Source organism: Lutra lutra, chromosome 9 (genome assembly GCF_902655055.1).
Source record: "Lutra lutra chromosome 9, mLutLut1.2, whole genome shotgun sequence".
NCBI lineage: Eukaryota > Metazoa > Chordata > Mammalia > Carnivora > Mustelidae > Lutra > Lutra lutra.
In genome coordinates this window covers 40,483,087-40,500,059 of record NC_062286.1, presented here as the reverse complement: position 1 = coordinate 40,500,059, position 16,973 = coordinate 40,483,087, and the positions used below count along the sequence as shown (strand labels likewise).

General features: G+C 45.2%; 1 protein-coding gene across 3 annotated transcripts in view; it reads right to left on the bottom strand.

Annotated features, from left to right (window-relative positions):
• Positions 1 to 16,973, bottom strand: part of ST3GAL5 (ST3 beta-galactoside alpha-2,3-sialyltransferase 5) — a 50,956-nt gene that overhangs the window by 3,602 nt on the left and 30,381 nt on the right. For all 3 annotated transcript variants that reach the window (XM_047744348.1, XM_047744349.1, XM_047744350.1), the window contains 3 exons: positions 9,422 to 9,765; positions 4,929 to 5,115; positions 3,190 to 3,348 (listed from right to left, as the gene is read on the bottom strand). In XM_047744348.1, the coding sequence (XP_047600304.1) occupies positions 3,190 to 3,348; positions 4,929 to 5,115; positions 9,422 to 9,765 (690 nt within the window). The remainder of the gene's footprint in view (positions 1 to 3,189; positions 3,349 to 4,928; positions 5,116 to 9,421; positions 9,766 to 16,973) is intronic.

Sequence of the window (16,973 nt, the reverse complement as noted above, 5' to 3'; positions counted from 1 at the left end):
CAGGCCATTTTCAGTCCTTTGCGGTTAACATTAGGTGAACGTACTACAATACCCACCTTTGTAGATTTTGCTTTTATCTCTTTTTTAAAGATTTTATTTTTAAGTAATCTGTACATCCAATGTGGGGTTCAAACTCACAACCCCAAGGTCAAGAGTCACATGCTCATGGCCTGAGCCAGCCAGGTGTCCCTTTAATTTTCTTATGATAAAATTTTTAGAGTAAAATTGCTGGGTCAAAACTGTTCACATTCACATTTAAAGCTGATAAGTACTGCCAAACTACCCTCCAATTTATAATTCTACCTGTATTTCTGCCAAGCAAGGACATTACCTAGCCCTTAAATCTTTGCTAAGAAAATAGGGAAAAATGTCACTGTGGCTCTAATTTACTTTTATTTAATTCCTGCCAAAGTTGAACATTTTATCATGTATTTCTTGGCTGTATTAATTTCTTCTTTTGTGAAATGTCTGTCTGTATCTTTTCCCCATTTTTTTTCCATTAGCCCATCTTTTCTTTTTGATTTAATAAGATCTTATACTTTGGGAGTATTATCATATATATGCTAAAACTTGCCCTGCTTATTTTGTGTTGTTTCTGATATCTTTTGCTGTTCAGTAACTTCATATTTCATGTAATTAAATCTGTTAATTTTTTAAAGGTTACTTTTAAAATAAAACTCTACCTACAGGACGCCTTGGGTGGCTCAGTTGGTTGTGTCTGCCTTCAGCTCAGGTCATGATCCCAGGGTCCCCGGACTGAGCCCGGCATCAGGCTTCTTGCTCTGCAGGAAACCTGTTTCTCCTTCTCCCTTTGCCCCTCCCCCCTGCTTGTTCCCTCTCTCTCTCTCAAATGAATAAATAAAATCTTTAAAAAAAATTAATTTCATTTCTTAAAAATAAAAATCTACCTACAAACCACAAATGAGCATTTATATTTAAAAAATACTATGAAATTTAATAAAGACACAGAGTATTTGAGAAGATACAGAGATCTAAGGATAGTGAAAACTCTCTATAACTTCAGAATCTTGCAAAGTCCTCCTTTTTTTAAACACTGTTTTGTTGTAATTGATGTTAACAGTTACACTAAAAGTTGTAAGTTTATGTCCTGGGGGAATCCTATGTGCTCCCATGTGGGGAAACGAAGCAAAGCAACTTTTTTTTTTTTTTTTTTAAGATTTTATTTATTTACTAGGCAGAGAGGCAGGCAGAGAGGATAGGGGGGAAGCAGGCTCGCCGCTAAGCAAAGAGCCTGATGCGGGGCTCGATCCCAGGACCTTGAGACCATGACCTGGGCCGAAGGCAGAGGCTTAACCCACTGAGCTGCCCAGGCACCCCATAAAACAATGTATTATATGATGAATCCAATCACAGACCCCAACAGCTGCTGGTGAGGGGCAGAGCCACTCTCCTCTGAGATGGAAACAGCACAGCCTCCTGACCAGAAACACTGGGCCTGGACATGCTCCTGCAGTGGGCAGAACCTACATGGCCCTCTCGGCCTCCCCACGGATAGAGCAGCAGGAGAGCCCGCGAGAGGGTAGAGCCCCTGAGAAAAATGGTGGCCTGCTAAGGGAAGAACTTCGGCTGTATTCCCAGTGAGCTGGGCAGTCAAGCCTCAGGCTGTAGCCAGAGCTGGAGTTAGCTGTTACCGGAGCAGCACAAAGAACTAGTTTTTGTTTTAAGGAGACTATTTAGGGATTTGTTTTTCCTAGTAAGCACAGAATTCTTCAAGATTTACACAGGTGTTTTAAAGAACATTTTAAATTAGAATTTCACTCATGGTTGGGGGAGCACCTGGGTGGCTCAGTTGGTTAAGCGTCTGCCTTTGGCTCAGCTCATGATCTTGGGGTCCTGGGATAGAGTCCCACACTGGGCTCCCTGCTTGGCAGGAAGCCTGATTCTCCCTCTGCTCCTCCTCTTCTCTCATGCTCTCTCTCTCAAATAAATAAAATCTTAAAAAAAAGAGAGAGAGAGAATTTTATTTATTGGGAAAACAGAAGAACCTGCCAATCTGTCTACTGGTTACTGGTTGACCACATCTAAGAGTCTAATTCAGTGTCTGCAAATAGTGACCCTGACCAGCCCCAGGTATCTGCTACACAATATCTCAGGCCCCCAGTGTAAGAAGTGCCCCACCCCCACTTCTAAATTCCTTGCTTTCCTTTATATACAGAGATTTTGCTTAAAAGTGTACGAAGGGGGTGGCCTGGGTAGCTCAGTCAGTTTAGTACCCAACTCTTGATCTCAGCTCTGGTCTTGATCTCAGGGTCATGAGTTTAAACTCTGCATTAAAAAAAGGGGGGGGCACCTGGGTGGCTCAGTGGGTTAAGGCTTCTGCCTTCAGCTCAGGTCATGATCCCAGGGTCCTGGGATCAAGCCCCACATTGGGCTCTCTGCTCAGTGGGGAGCCTGCTTCCCCCTCTCTCTTTCTGCCTGCCTCTCTGCCTACTTGTGATCTCTGTCAAATAAATAAATAAAATCTTTTTTAAAAAAAGTTTAAAGATGATTTCCACTGCTTTTAAAAAAGTTATTTTTAAAGACACAACTCACAAAGAAACCAATAATAAAGGCATTGCCATCCTCCCGGTATCAGCACTGGCTTTGCAGGAAAAGAATTTCTATTGCAGTGATAGAACTACAGAGGGCACAGGGGTTCTCAAATTAGGCTGCAAAATAAAACCGCCCAGGGGACTTTGAAAATCCCAAAGTACAGACCACAGCAGAGAACAGTTAAATAGAAAGTTTGGGATGGGACCCAAGCATCAATGGAAAACACTGCTCTAACGGGCAAACTTTACTTACCATCACCTCTAAAGTGATGGTAAATGTCAAGTCTGACTTGAGTTGCCCAGAGTTAAAAATGTAAAGAACTTTCCAGACCACCAAAGTGCCTTTCACTCTGGAGTCCTAGGGTCAGAACACCTTAAATAGTATCTCAGTGACCAAGATGTTAACATGTGGACTATACGAAGGAGATGAGTCACCAAGGGAGAAGCCAAGTAAACACTAAGGGGGCCTGAAGTCAAGATGCAGAACAGCCAACACGCACCAAGCCTGTGATCACTGACTACGTTTCTACACCGGGAGATGCTTCTGGGGATATAACTGAGCCTATGTGAAATTTGTACGGAGGTCTCCCTTCCAACACAGAGACAAACAGTTAACTTTCCAACGCAACAGAAGTACCTTATCTCGGCCCCAGAACCTTGACTGGGGCTCCGAGTACTGAAGGATGTCAAAGGCAGTCTCTTTGATAATAACTGGATTCAAAATCCTGAAGTGTTTCGGCTGTAGTGGGATTTTTTCCGCCACCTGCTTCCAAAAGAAGAGCCGCACCCAAAATGGCTAAGGGAAGAAAGCAAGCAACCATTAGAGGGACTGAATAAAGCTCTCCTGCCATCAGAAGGCGAGCACGCACCCCTGCTAAGCAGCCCAGGAGATGTGGGTGGGACCCCACGTGGGCTGGGGGGCTGCACTCTGCAGCACAGTCCCTGAGATGGACGCGTCTGATGCCCCCACTCAGAGGAGCAACCCCAAAGGACCTGGTTTACGAATGTGGCACTGGACAAGAAGAGGAAGGGCAGAACCAGCTCTGGTTTGTTTGGAGAAGATATTCCCCAGGGAACGACCCCCAAAAGCATCATGTATCCCCAGGAAGACTGGGTGAACAGATCTAATTTAAGGGTATTTAAGTGCCATGAGTGTCCCACTTAGATCAGACCCTCCCCCTGCATCCTCCCTCGGCTGACTTGGTCTAGTTCCTAGTTCTGTGAAGTCTCCTGGTAACTGACTGCAAGTCACCTGCCACATGCTTCATCCAACTAGACCAGCTTCTTTCCAATGGAAAATCCAGAAGATCATGATAAGCTATATCAGGCTTTGCAGATAGAAATTCTCCATCAGACGGTGCTTATATGAAAAGTCTAATATATCCTATTAACTTTACAGAAAGCTAGTTTTTATGTGCGTCTATAAATGTGACCATTGACCTCTGAAATTTACTTCAGCATAATGGGTGGGGCGACCATAAAATAATATGATCAATTATTATAATAATATGATCAATTATTATAACGAACAAAAGGGAATATGGCTGAGTTCATGCAGGCCATTTCCTCAATGGCTGCCCCTCCGGAATTCGGTGCATTTCCTCCAACAAGGGGACCGCCAACACAACAGTTTTAGACAATCTCTTGGGGAACATTCCTAGAGGTTTTACATATATCCTTTTGAAAATCCGCAATAATGTTTTATATTCATCCCAGTAAATGTAATTTCTGGATTAGCCAAAAGACATGTAAATTCAAACCTGGTGAACACATTAGGTGAGCAGTAATAACAATTTTGGTCCAAAACCTGATATTCCCATTAAGTGATGATCACAATTTCCATGTGACTTAATCTTAAATTCTGAAAGTAGTTCCCAAAAAGGAGTACTGACAGTTTCTCCAAAGGCAGTAGTTATTTAAAAGACAACACAAAAGTATAATTGACCCTTGAATGACACGGGGATTACGGGCACCACCACCTCCTCCCCAAGTAGTTGAAATCCACAGAGAACTTCTGACTCCCCCAAAACTTAACTACTGGTAGCCTACTGCTAACCAGAGGCCTTACTGATAATATAAACAGTTAACACATATTTTGGGTATGTATTTTTGTATTCTTACAATAAGGCAAGCTAGAAAAAGGAAAACATTATTAAGAAAATCAAAAGGAAGAGAAAATGCCTTTACAGTACTGCACTGTGTTTATCAAAAACCATCTGTGTATTAGTGGACCCATGCAGTTCAAACCCATGCTGTTCAGGGGTCAACTGTATACATTCCACTGTGTTTGTTTAAAAATAGAAGTCTGTAATTACAGTTAGAGACCCCTCCACTTTTTGCGAAAGAACACCGGAGAGCTGCATTTCTAGTGCTTACCAGGGTTTCGTTTTTTACCATTGCTTGAAGCCAGTTGAAGTCAACACTCTTAAATAAAACAGCAACAAACAAGTCATTGGAATAATATTCAAGGTCAGACAGTGGCGCGCCCTCTGGATAAGTCATCCTGATAGTAGTTTTATTACCAACATGCTCAGAATATCCTTCAACTGGTGCACTGTTTAACCTATTTGAATAAAAAAGACAAAGATAAATTGACAAAGCAAGCCATCAACTACTTCATCACATCGTGCAAGATCCCTTAGTTGTGTCCCCCGCATATCTATAGGGCTGGGAGTGAGCTGTGGGTTGGGGGGTAAGGCCTCCCTCCCAACAGCCTCGAGTCCCTGAGGGACGCCCACACCTCCTCTATGAATGTCAAGCAATTCCAAATAATCCTGCCATTTTAAGCCCAAACATATTATATTTTGGGCATCAGTAATGTTTCCTTGAAAGCTTCTCGCTGTGCTCAGATATTAGGGGTTCTTGCCAGAATTTCAGAAAGGCAATCAGAAAGCAAACGGAGAAACCAGGCGAGGCAGACCCAAACCACAATTGTAGTGACAGGGTTGGGACCAAGGAGGGCATCAGGCCCAGATGCATCCTTAGAGCAAGGACTTGGGACACTTACAACTGTTAGATCAACAAAGGCTCTTCCCAGTGTCATAGTTTTGGAGCAGATTCTAAGAATTCTTTTGAAAGCACCACCACCCACCTAGTTAAAGAGTTTAGTAATCTCACACTCTGTTTGGTTCTTCCCTTGTATTATCACACTTGTGTTATCACATCTGTATTATCACACCTAGATCTCGGCTTTCTTCTCTATTCTACTGCCCCTTCTTCTAGATCTGATACATACCTACCTCTGGATTATCAAAAGATATTATTACACATGAGACCAAATGAAAGGCATGCCCCAGGGCAGTTATTCCCCCCCACCCCACTTTTCTTTTCAATTTTTATTTTAATATTATTTTTTAAAATTAATTTATTTGACAGAGAGAGACACACAGGGAGAGAGGGAACACAAGCAGGGGGAGTGGGAGAGGGAGAAGCAGGCTTCCCGTTGAGCAGGAAGCCCGATGGGGGACTCGATCCCAGGGCCCTGGGATCATGACCTGAGCCAAAGGCAGATGCTGAACAACTGAGCCAAGCAGGTGCCCCTTTTCTTTTTTAAAATAAAGGACATTATATAAGTACATATATAGAACCTGTATTTTCTCGGTGTTCATTTCCTAATTCTGCATACTGTTCTGTGGTTCTGCAGTTCTAGAATAGAATGTCTTTTTTCTTAGGAAATGCACACGGATTTATTTAGGGGTAAAGGGGCTTGATACTTGCAACTGACTATCAAAGGGTTCAGAAAAGGATAATAGTATAGATAGAAAGAAAATCATAAAGCACTGTGATAAAGTTGTTACCAGCTGGAGAATGTGGGGGGAAGAGTGAATGGGAGGGTCTTTGTACTATTCCTGCAACTTTTCTGTTAAATTTGGAATTGTTTCAAACCTAAAAGTTACTCCCTCACAACATGCAGCTTCTTAACTGATATCCTCCCTCATAATCAGGCTAAGCCACCATTTCTCTGTCCCCGGCACTTAGTGGCCTCCCAGTGGCCACATATGAAGTCCACACTCCCCAGTCTGGTAACATGTGGGCCACCACTGGGCATCAGGCTACCTTCCTGCCCCTTGTCCACTCTCTCAGCTCCACTCTCCTTGGAGAGAGCAAAGTGGAGTCTCTCACGTCAGGCAGGGCCCTGAGTCTAGCAATGATGCGGGTAGGTAAGGTAGAGCAGCTAGGAGAGATCGCTGGAACCCGAGTCAGCTGACCCCCCAGGACTGCTAAGGAGCAGAACCACAGGTGGTCTGCAGGGCCCCAAGATGAATTTAACCCCTTTAAAGGGGGAGGACTTTGGCAGCAAACTATCAGACACCTCAGGCCTGACCCTGCTTTATCTGACCACTTGAAAAAGGCCGGAAGGCTCCACCTGACTGATGTCTGAGCGGAACCGAGAGCCTTCCCTGCTGGAACATCGGAAGGAGGAAGTACCCAGAGCTGAGCCGGACGTGACCGAGGCCTTATCTCAACCGCGCGCCCACAGACGGACTTCACATTTGGTTCCTTCACTCCCTGTGCCCTTCTGTTTACCTTGTTTTTTGTGTGGCTTGTCTGTATGCTCTGTCAGAAGCCAAGTTGAATCACATGGTGAACAGTCATTTGAGTTTGGAATCCTGAACCTCCTTTCTTAACTTTGCTCTGTGACTGAATCAAGCCGACACAGTGGAGAGACATACTCATGTGTGTGCCTTCCCGGCGTGCTGGGAACACTCCTCCTGCCAGGGTGAGGTTCCACACCCACCTTCGCCCTGCCTGCCTCCTCCCTGAAGTACCCAATCCCACTGCTTTGCAGGGCCCCCTGAATCCCCCCACCACACCCCTCTTCTGGCCCAGAGTGCGCACCGTTGGCCCCCCCAGTTTGTCTCCTCTCTTCCTGTATGAGTCACACATGGTGGGGGAGCACAGGGCCCTGTCTGCCTGCACACACAGCTTTCAGCTGCTTGCATGGGGCCTGGGATTAGGTGCTGAAAGCTTCTGACCGTGCATCTGGACGGCTGGCATCCAGCCTGGACCCTGGGCCCTCTAGTGCCTCAGTGTCCTCACTGGTGACATTAACAGTGATGGTTTCACGGAGGAATGAGAAGCTCTAAAGCACGTGACACAGCGTCTGGCCCATGGAAAGCATCTGGTGTAAGGCAGCGGTTACCGCCTTCTTTACCCCAACCTTTACAGTCCTCAAAGCCCAACCCCACTCCTACTCCCTCACCTCACGCCATGCCTGCTTTCTGACCACTGGGGCCTACCGCAACCCTTTTGCCTTTAAACCAGGCTCTTACCCATTTCCTCCATCTCTTGGCTCTCAGCAGAGTCTGGTTCTTTCTACAAACACCCTACGGCCCCTGCCCCCTCTTCTTGTGCCCCCCTACCTTCGTACACATTCTCCAAAAATAGGTGCTACCATTTATTGAGCAATTAGCCCATGCCTAGCATTAAATGCTTTACACTAAGTTCTAAGTGCTTTACATCTGTGAACTCATGTTGTCTTCATGGTGAGGCTAGAAGGTGCGTACTGTTACTGCCTCCAGATGAGGAAACAGGCCCAAGACAGGTAGGAAACTTGCCTGAAATCACAGCTACTGGGGACAAAGGCATTATGTGAACACACCACGTTTAGGCTCAAAATATCTGAAATAGATCTTGTCATCCTCCTCACTAACCAGAGATTTTCCCCAACTACTCCCATTCCTGACAGCAGTTCTACTAACGCCTAAGGCCCCCCAGACTGGAAATCCCGCTGTCCTCTGATGTTAACCAGCAAGCTGCCAGAAAGTCCCATAATTTACTTTTTCAGTATACCCCTTGAAAATGCATTAGTGTCCATTTCCACTTTCTCTGCCTCACAACAGGCCCACACACTGAATGTGTTAACCACAACCTCGAAACCCCCAGCCCTAGCCTTTCCTGCCTTCAGTCAAACTCACACACTCGGGCTCAGCAAATCTGATGAAGACCCAGCGGGCACTGTACTCCTGGTTCGGCGCATCCTTCAGATAGAATTTATTACGACATCTCAAGAGCCTTAAAAACATCCAAGCATCTTTAAGCTAACGATTCTAAAAATTCTTAGAATTATTTCCAAGGAAATAATCAGAGATAAAGACCTAAGTTTGAGCTATGTAAGGTATTTTCACAATAACAAAGAAACTGAAAAATTCAAAATATCCCACAATAGGAGAACTGCTGAATTGCTTACGATAGTCTCATTTAAAGGAATATTAAATGCTTGGAAGAGTTAATTTTCCAAGAACTATTTAATGGCCTCAGAAACTGTTCATTATTATATTAAAAAAGCAAACCATTTGATAAGAATATATATGTACTCATTAGTCTGTCTATAGAATGAAAGTGGAAAAAACACAGCAAATTCATAATGGTTGGTTATCTGGGCTCCGAGGGGTTATTTTCTTCCTTACCTTTTTCTAGATATTTTTAATCTTCAAGAATGAACATATTTTCCTTTTATAAGGAAAACAATTTTTAGCCAGCGAAACCAGAAAGCATCTAGGATGAGTGGAGTTCAGACTGTGTGCCTCCTAGGTCCCTACCAGCCCTGCCTTGCAGGACGCACCCATACGCAACCCTGCTCCCCAAAGCCAAGCATCTTACCAACTCATCCCCCACACTGTGTGCCCCTTCTTGGTCCTGCCTAGCTCAGGCTTCCTTCTGAATCTACCCAGCCTTCCAAACCTCACCTCCTCTGCAAAGGTTCTGCCAAATTAGGGTCAGTGTGGCATAGTATGGGGCATCCATCATTTCTCGGGCAGTAAGCCCCCTGCGGGCAGGGACTGGTGGTGCTCCCTACATCCCTCCCTATTGCTGGTGCGACACGAACCAATAGCAGTGAGGTAGACCCTGGAGGTGAGCACATGTACCTTATCACGACATCGAACTGGTTCAGGGCATGGCCCAGCGCTAGTCCATGGAGGATTCCGCCACTTCCAATAACCACACAACGCCTACAGCTCTTGGCTCGCAAGTGTTCAGGCAGGTCATGCTCAGGCAGTATCTCCAAGAGGGTCTGGACTTGACTGGAGAACTTCCGGAAACCAAAAGGCGGATCATACTTGTACTCGGCTTCGTTCACCTTGGGGACCTCCTTCACGAAAGGTGGTAAATCTGGGCTGTACCTGTGCTCAAACAACCGGGCCATGGACTTCTTCGCGAACTTGGGTCGGCACTCCTTTCGCAAGACTTGCTGAGCATACTTCTGAGCTCTCTGGAATGAAATTGCATCAGTCTGAGTTGGGAAAACCTCTCAGGCATTGGAAATATCCTCTTACACACTGTGTCCTGTGATGTCTGACAGAGCTCCCTGTTGATTTCTGTCTTTCAGCACAAAACGTCTGCTTTTGAGAGTTAACTGATGCTCAGAGACGTAAAGAAATAACCTGGGAGGGTCACAGGACAGGGAGCTAACCTCAAAAAGAATCCTTACTTCGTTATATAAGGAAAGCACGTCCTCGTACCCCCACCTCCCACCCCTAACCCAAGCTAGCTCCCCAAATTAATATGGGGTGAGATAACATACTTTGAAGCATCTCATGTTTTATAAAACCTGTCACATGCTACCACAGGGATGAACCTTGAGAACATTATACTAAGTGAAATAAGCCAGTCACAAAAGGACTGTCTGATTCCACTTACATAAGGTCTCTAAAGTACCAGAATTTGTAGAAACAGAAAGTAGAATGATTATCAGGTTATGTATAATGGTTATCAGGGACTGGGGGGGGAGGGGCAAATGGGGAAATGCTGTTTGATGGGTCCACAGTTTCGATTCTGCAAGCTGCTAGAAATCCACTCCATGGCAATGTGAACACACTTAAGAGGGCCGAACTGGATGTTAAAAAATCGTTGAGATGGTAAGTTTTATGTTTTTTTTTTTTTTAACCACAATTTGATAAAATTTTATATTTCAGGCTCTTATCTAGCAGGAAGAGAAACAGGCTGATTTATCAGTTGGGCAATGAGCTTCATAGAGTCTGGAATGCAAGTTATTCTAAATGTAATCAGGGCACAATGTCATGTCAACATAGAAGTGGTCTTGGTTTTGTACATGAATTTCCCTGCACGTTAATGCTTTGCCTTCATAAGGAATGACCGCTGAAGACCAAGTACAGTCGCCTAGCTGAATGAAGCACCCTGTGACGGGACATGGTCCAAAGGCCCACTCACCCCAGGGCTTCCTCCTGCCTCAATCTAGCCAGATGCTGCCTCCCAACCGCTTGGCGGGAAGTTCTCCCCCTCATCACTGTGCCTTTTGTCCTTTTCTCCACATTCAGCAGCCTTGGCCCTGCCTTTCCCCTCCTCCCGCCAGGCTACTATCACACACTTACACACACACACCCACACACGCACATGCCCACGCATGCGTGCATGGGTGTATGAAGTCCCAGAGTTCCTGGGGTATTTATTTTTAGGATTGAATGTGTTTTCTAAACTGTGTCTATACTATTATGAGAATGATTATTGTTGCATATTGTTTTAAATATATGCCCCAACTATGTTTTTCCTCAAAGTTTTATTAGTTTTATTGTCTGGTTCCTATATAACAAATATTTTTAGAGGAAAACACCTATCTTATTATAGCAAAAGGCCCCCTGCTCCTCCCTTTTTGTGTTACAGCTTCAAAGAGTTATCAGTACCTGCACACAGTCTGCATCTTGAGGACGCGGTCCCATTTCTGGAAAGGGGAACGGATATTCTCTGGGCACAGAAGATGCTGCAGACACTACACATGGTCACGGTCATGGTCTCCCATTACTGACTCTCCCACACCTTACAATATGGTCATTAGCCTCTCACTCTGTGGGCTCAAGGTGGCATAACCAGTAAGAGGGCTGTGCTGGTGCGCTAACCTGGTCTGATGACTTCCCAGATGCCTAAAACCATAGCCTCTGTCTACACAGAGCAGCAGACAAACACCACCACTGAGACTAAGAGATTAGATACAAATTGGCATCTTCATGAGTATCAGCGGGAAAGCTGTGCAAGGACCAGTTGTGACCCCGAGCAGCACTAGCAAGGAAGGCCCAGCCCATGTCACTCCGCAGCCCGCAGAGACTCGCCACCCTGTCAGCGGGGGCAGGGTAAACAGAGGGCCACCCACAGGACACACTTCTGTCTCAAGACTAGAGGCCTGAAGGTTACAAACAGCAAGTCTTAGAGAACAAGAGGCTGAATCCTTTGCTATAGAATGACATGTCAAGCATCTGTTGTTGCAGATCTCCGAGGACAGAAATGAGCATCTGAGAAGGACCCGGAGGAACCCAGAGCATCTCCGTGATCGGCACATGACTGGAAAAAGCAGTAGGTGACTGCGCCAGGAACCTGGGCTCGGCTCTCCTGGGCTGCCAAATTTCCTCTTTAGAAGTTTCATTTGGAAGGAGGGAAATTTCATTCCATTTCCATTCTGGCAAAGAGCTCCATTTCAGGCTTCAAATTTAATTTTCTAGGCTAGGAGAAGAGCATAAGGCTTGGTAAGCACCCTCTGACCGTGACTCTCACAGCGGCTTGCAACCCAACAATCCCAGGAAGAATAAATGTTCGAAAGGCCACTGGAAACATCTACAATGACAGCAGTTCTTTTTCTCCTTCTGTTTCATCTCATCTAGAGACGTGTTAGAAGCCCTGAGAAAGCCCTGGGGATCGTTTCTTCTAATGAGAAGCTGGTCCAGCTCTCTCTTGCCTCCTCCATGCTTCAAGGTGCAGCCAAGGAAAACCTGGGGAGGAGAAGCGTGCCTCGAGGAGCCATGACAAGGAAAGGACTGTGACTTTCCTCTTCCTCCTGCTACAGAAAGCTCCAAAGCTGGGAGCCAAAGCAGGCCAGAGAGGAAGGATGTGGAGAGGTCTGGGTGGCATTCATCCAGGGTGAGGGCCACAGTGGGGGCGCAGAGAACTGGAGACTCTTGCAAAGATACAGGACCTCCCACTCCTCTCAAACCAAGGCATGGAAACGAGGGCTTCGGTTTTTACAAGTCTTCCAGGCTGAGCTCACTGGCCGCCCACAATTAAGACTAAACAAACAGCTGGTAGTTCCAGTTGTCAGTGAGGTGGCCATCTGCCACAGGAGACCATGATGTGAAAATTCATTGAAGGGTGTTTAAAAAAGTTAAAGTAATTTTCCTCAGCAAAGTCTCCACTTTTGTTTCTACTGCATACTTTTGAGGACAATACTTCTCAAAAATATAAGTAAATGGCATAATTCTTCGTAAAAGGCAATGTTCTCTTTTCTTTCTTTACATCTGGGACAGGGCACAGCACTGAGGTTGAAGCAGAGTTTGGGGGCTGGAGCTAACCAAACCCGGTGGGAGTCCAACTCAGCCACAAACCATGTGAATGTAAGCCATGAGTTACCTCATGAAACTTTCAGTTCCTGCCTGGAAAAGCTGGTCCTTCTCTCCTCCTCACCAGGCCACTCTGTGCCCCCGACATTACATGTGAAGACCGGAGTACCATCACAGAACAGCAGCCATGGGCAAAGCCACTGCCCCCCTGAACTCACGTTCAAGTTAGCCATCTGGAACCTTCCACTGGCTACCAGCAGGAAAAAATGTGAATAACCAAGCCACAGAAAGAACACCACAGTTACAACTCAAGCAGTCAGTGGCAGCCGGGGACTGGTTGCTGAGGGTGCGGACAGAGAACAACAGGTGAGCAAACTCACTCAGGTGACAGAATGTTCTAGAATTGGACTGGGGTGAAGGTGATGTAACCGTGTAAATGCAAGGATGCTATCAAACTGTATGCTTAAGAGGAGTAAATCTTATGCTGTGTATATTTTGTCACAGTAAATGATTAGGAAAAAACCATCAGAAGATCTGGATGCTAGATACAGTTCTAGATCTATGAACCAGCAGTGTAACCTTGACTAAAGCATCCAGCCCTAGGTCAAGGCTTCAGTTCCCTCATCTTCGATAATTAAGGATGGTCTGGGGTAAGGGGCCAACACTGAGGAGAGGAAAAAAGCGGTCTAGAGGTGCAGACACCTGGACTAAAAACTCAGCCCAGGTCACTCTGCTTACCTTAGCTACATGAGTGTAGATCTGCAGAGTCAGAGAGAAGTAAATTTGGCCATAATTAACTACACAGCAGAAAATGCAGTCCCCCGGGTGGTGTGTGGTTTTTAGCTCTCTGAGAAGAGAGAGGGCCTAGTTTAAACTGTTGCAACCATGCGGCCCAAACCTAGACGGACAGGAATGCGCCCTCGTCTTTCCTCAAACAACCTTTAAATGCAATTTCACATCTGCAATATGCTTTCAAAGTGTCCAAATCCTGACAGGGACCACCGTCAGTCTTTTTAAAGAAATGGCATGTTAAGGGGCATCTTTAAATAGAAAAGACAAAACCCATGACCACCATGGCCACACTTCTGCTGCTGTACTAACACAGGCCAGGGCCAGCACAACCAGACCATGCTCAGAAACAAGGGTCAGCAGGGCCCCCGAACACGGCAGGCTGCAGAGTATCCTCAACAGAGCCAACGGGGCCTCATGGCTTTGAGACCATCTTCTGCTAACCTACATCCCCAACAATTCAAATTTGTCTACTCGCTCTCAGTGGGAAGGACCAAACCCCACCAACATCCTGGAGACACGGTTTTCTTTGTAGGGAGCTCACCCCACCTCACAGCCATTCAGAACACCAGGACCCCTTCCTCTACTCTGGGGACTTGAGAGAGGGTTTTTGATTTTGCTTTAGTGAAACATGATCTGATATCAAATTTGGACCTGGCTCAGTGTGGCACTCAAGGCCTTTCCCTCTTTGGTCCTGGCTCATTTTCAGTCTTCTACCCTGCTGTTCCCCCACCCCAATCCTCAGTCATATCCAACTACAGCTGTACGTCTAATCTGCAAAGCCTTGGGGGGCACATGCTTTCTGCACACACTGCTCCCTTGGCCTGGAATGAAGCAGGACAACCTGTCAGGACCACTGTGAAAAGTGGGGCATTCTGACAGTGTCAACAATGTGAAAAACCTATAAAAAAGAGTCTCAAGTAAAAAAATTGAAAAACACCCCTAATTCCACCATGGTCATAGCAGGCCTTCCCTTTCTACTTTATTAATTTCTGAACTGACCAAGGCTTTCAGAAACACATTGCACTTTTATAACTACCCCCTGAGTCTTTCACCTTTCTCCATAACTATAGGGAACTTTCTACTTTATTCATTTCTGTATTATTTGAAGTTTTGGTGTTACTTTTGTAACTGGAAAAAATAATGATCTTTTAGATTTAGAACTGGGTTGATGTAGCCGTCCCTGTGGGCTGCCTACGGGTCTCCATTTCCCTGCTCCTTCTTAGGTAACTGTGGTTTTGTGTGGGAAGCTAACACCCTTTCTCCAGGTAGGTGGTGGGGCCTGGGAGGCTGACCTCAGATACTCCCAATGCCCATCAGATACTCCCAATGCCCTTGTCAGGGATTGGTAAGGAATCCTCACAGCAGCCAATCAGGGCAGGGCCCTGGGAGCCCTGACAGGTTGTTATTGGCCCTGCAGTGAACTTAGGTTTTGAAACTGGTGCCATCAGCCTAAATGGAGGACTCCTAATCATGGTTTAGGGGAAAAGGAATGGTGAGATTTTTTTTTTTTTTTCTGTCTACTATCCACTGGTGGATATGAGGAGTTGAACAGAAACTATCTAACCTATTCCTTAAAGGGATATCAAACTTAATGTACATTACTGGATTGCCTGTTATTTAACTGTGGATTTTCTATTCCATTGGAGTTCAGAGATCAGGCACCACACCATGGTTCAGTAATATTTCCCCTCTCTCTGGAGTTGAATATACCTAAGTACATATTCCTTAACACAAAATGTTAGTACACAATCCCCACCTCCCAGGGCTTGCTTAAAGGAAAAGTGGGAAAGACAGTTAAAATTCTACATTGTAAGTGTTAGGATTAAGGTATAAAGGCATTTCCAGAAGACAGAGAAGGCTGATCAGATAAGACTTCTTAGATAAGGTAACTTCGGAGCTAAGAGTTCCTGTAAAAGATAAGGAGCAGAGAGGCCAAGGGAGGAGGGAAGAGCTCCAGGCAGAGAAGTTAGAACGAACACAGTTAAAACATCGGGGAAAGTCTTCTCGACAATTGGTGCCAGGAAAACATCATATCTACATTCAAAAGAAAAAGGCTGGACTCCAACCTCACACCATATACAAACTCGGAATAAATTAAAGACCTACATTTAAGAGCTAAAACTTCATTATAAAACTTGCAGAAGAAAACACAGGCTTAGGAAATGGATTTCTTAGATATGACATCAAAAGCACAAGGGACAAAAGGAAAAATAAACTGGACCTCATCAAAATTAGAAACTTTTGTGCTTAAAAAAGAAAGAAAGAAAGAAAGAAAGAAAGAAAGAATGAAAGAAAACTTTTGTGTTGAAAATGACACCAGCAAGAAAATGAAAAGGCAATTCACAAAATGGGAGAAAATACTCACAAGCCATATTATCTGATGAACGGACTAGTAGGCAGAGTTTTTAGAGAACTCTTACAACTCAGTAATATAAAGACAAATAACCCAATGAAGGACTGGCCAAAGAGCTTGAATGGACATTTCTCCTTAGAAGACATACAAATGGCCAATGAGCAAACACAAAAAAGAGGCTCGTCATTAGTTACCAAGGAAATCCAAATCAAAACCAAAAAGAGGAAGAACCAAGGGACTGTGAGGGGATTTAGTGCCTGGAACAGGCAGGGCTGGGACATGGGGCAGCAAAAGGAGGCTGAAGAGACTGGCAGGAACCAAGGCACAAAGAGCCCTAAGACCAGACTCGGGAGTTTATATTAAAGGTAATGGGAGCAAGTCAGAGTTTGAAACTGGGAAGCACTATATCAGATTCAATTTTTGGAAATACTACTACCACCATAGTAGGGCATGCCTGGATGCAGAAAGGCAGGTAAGGAGACATGAACCTGGGGCGACAGGTGACAGCAGAGGATGTCAAAGGGCACCTGGAGCATTATTCCTATTCCTGGAATCCCAGAAACTGTCTACTTTTATAAACACCATCCACGTTTGCGAATCATTTCTACTTTAGATGAGACAACAAAATGCTTACGAAAACTACTATGTCAAATGGAGTCTGGGAAGTTTCAGAGGAGTCTCAGCGTACAGTTGAGGTTCTGTGTCAAAGGCACTGAGTCGGGGACCAGCACTGAGAGCAGGGAAGAGACCTGCTGATTCTTTCCAGCCTGGTACTGATAAAATTACAGAGAACCACAGACGCTCGGGATTGCAAGGGATCAGAAAAGCCCATGAACCACGAATTGTCTGATGCCTGAATTCTATCTACAGGACCAAATTGTTACCCAGCTTTGCTTCAAGAGCTCCAGAGATGTGCCACAAAGGCAGCCCGTTACCGTTAATCCCATCTTCGGACGCCTCAGGCCATCACATCCTTGTCCTTTCTGCTTGACT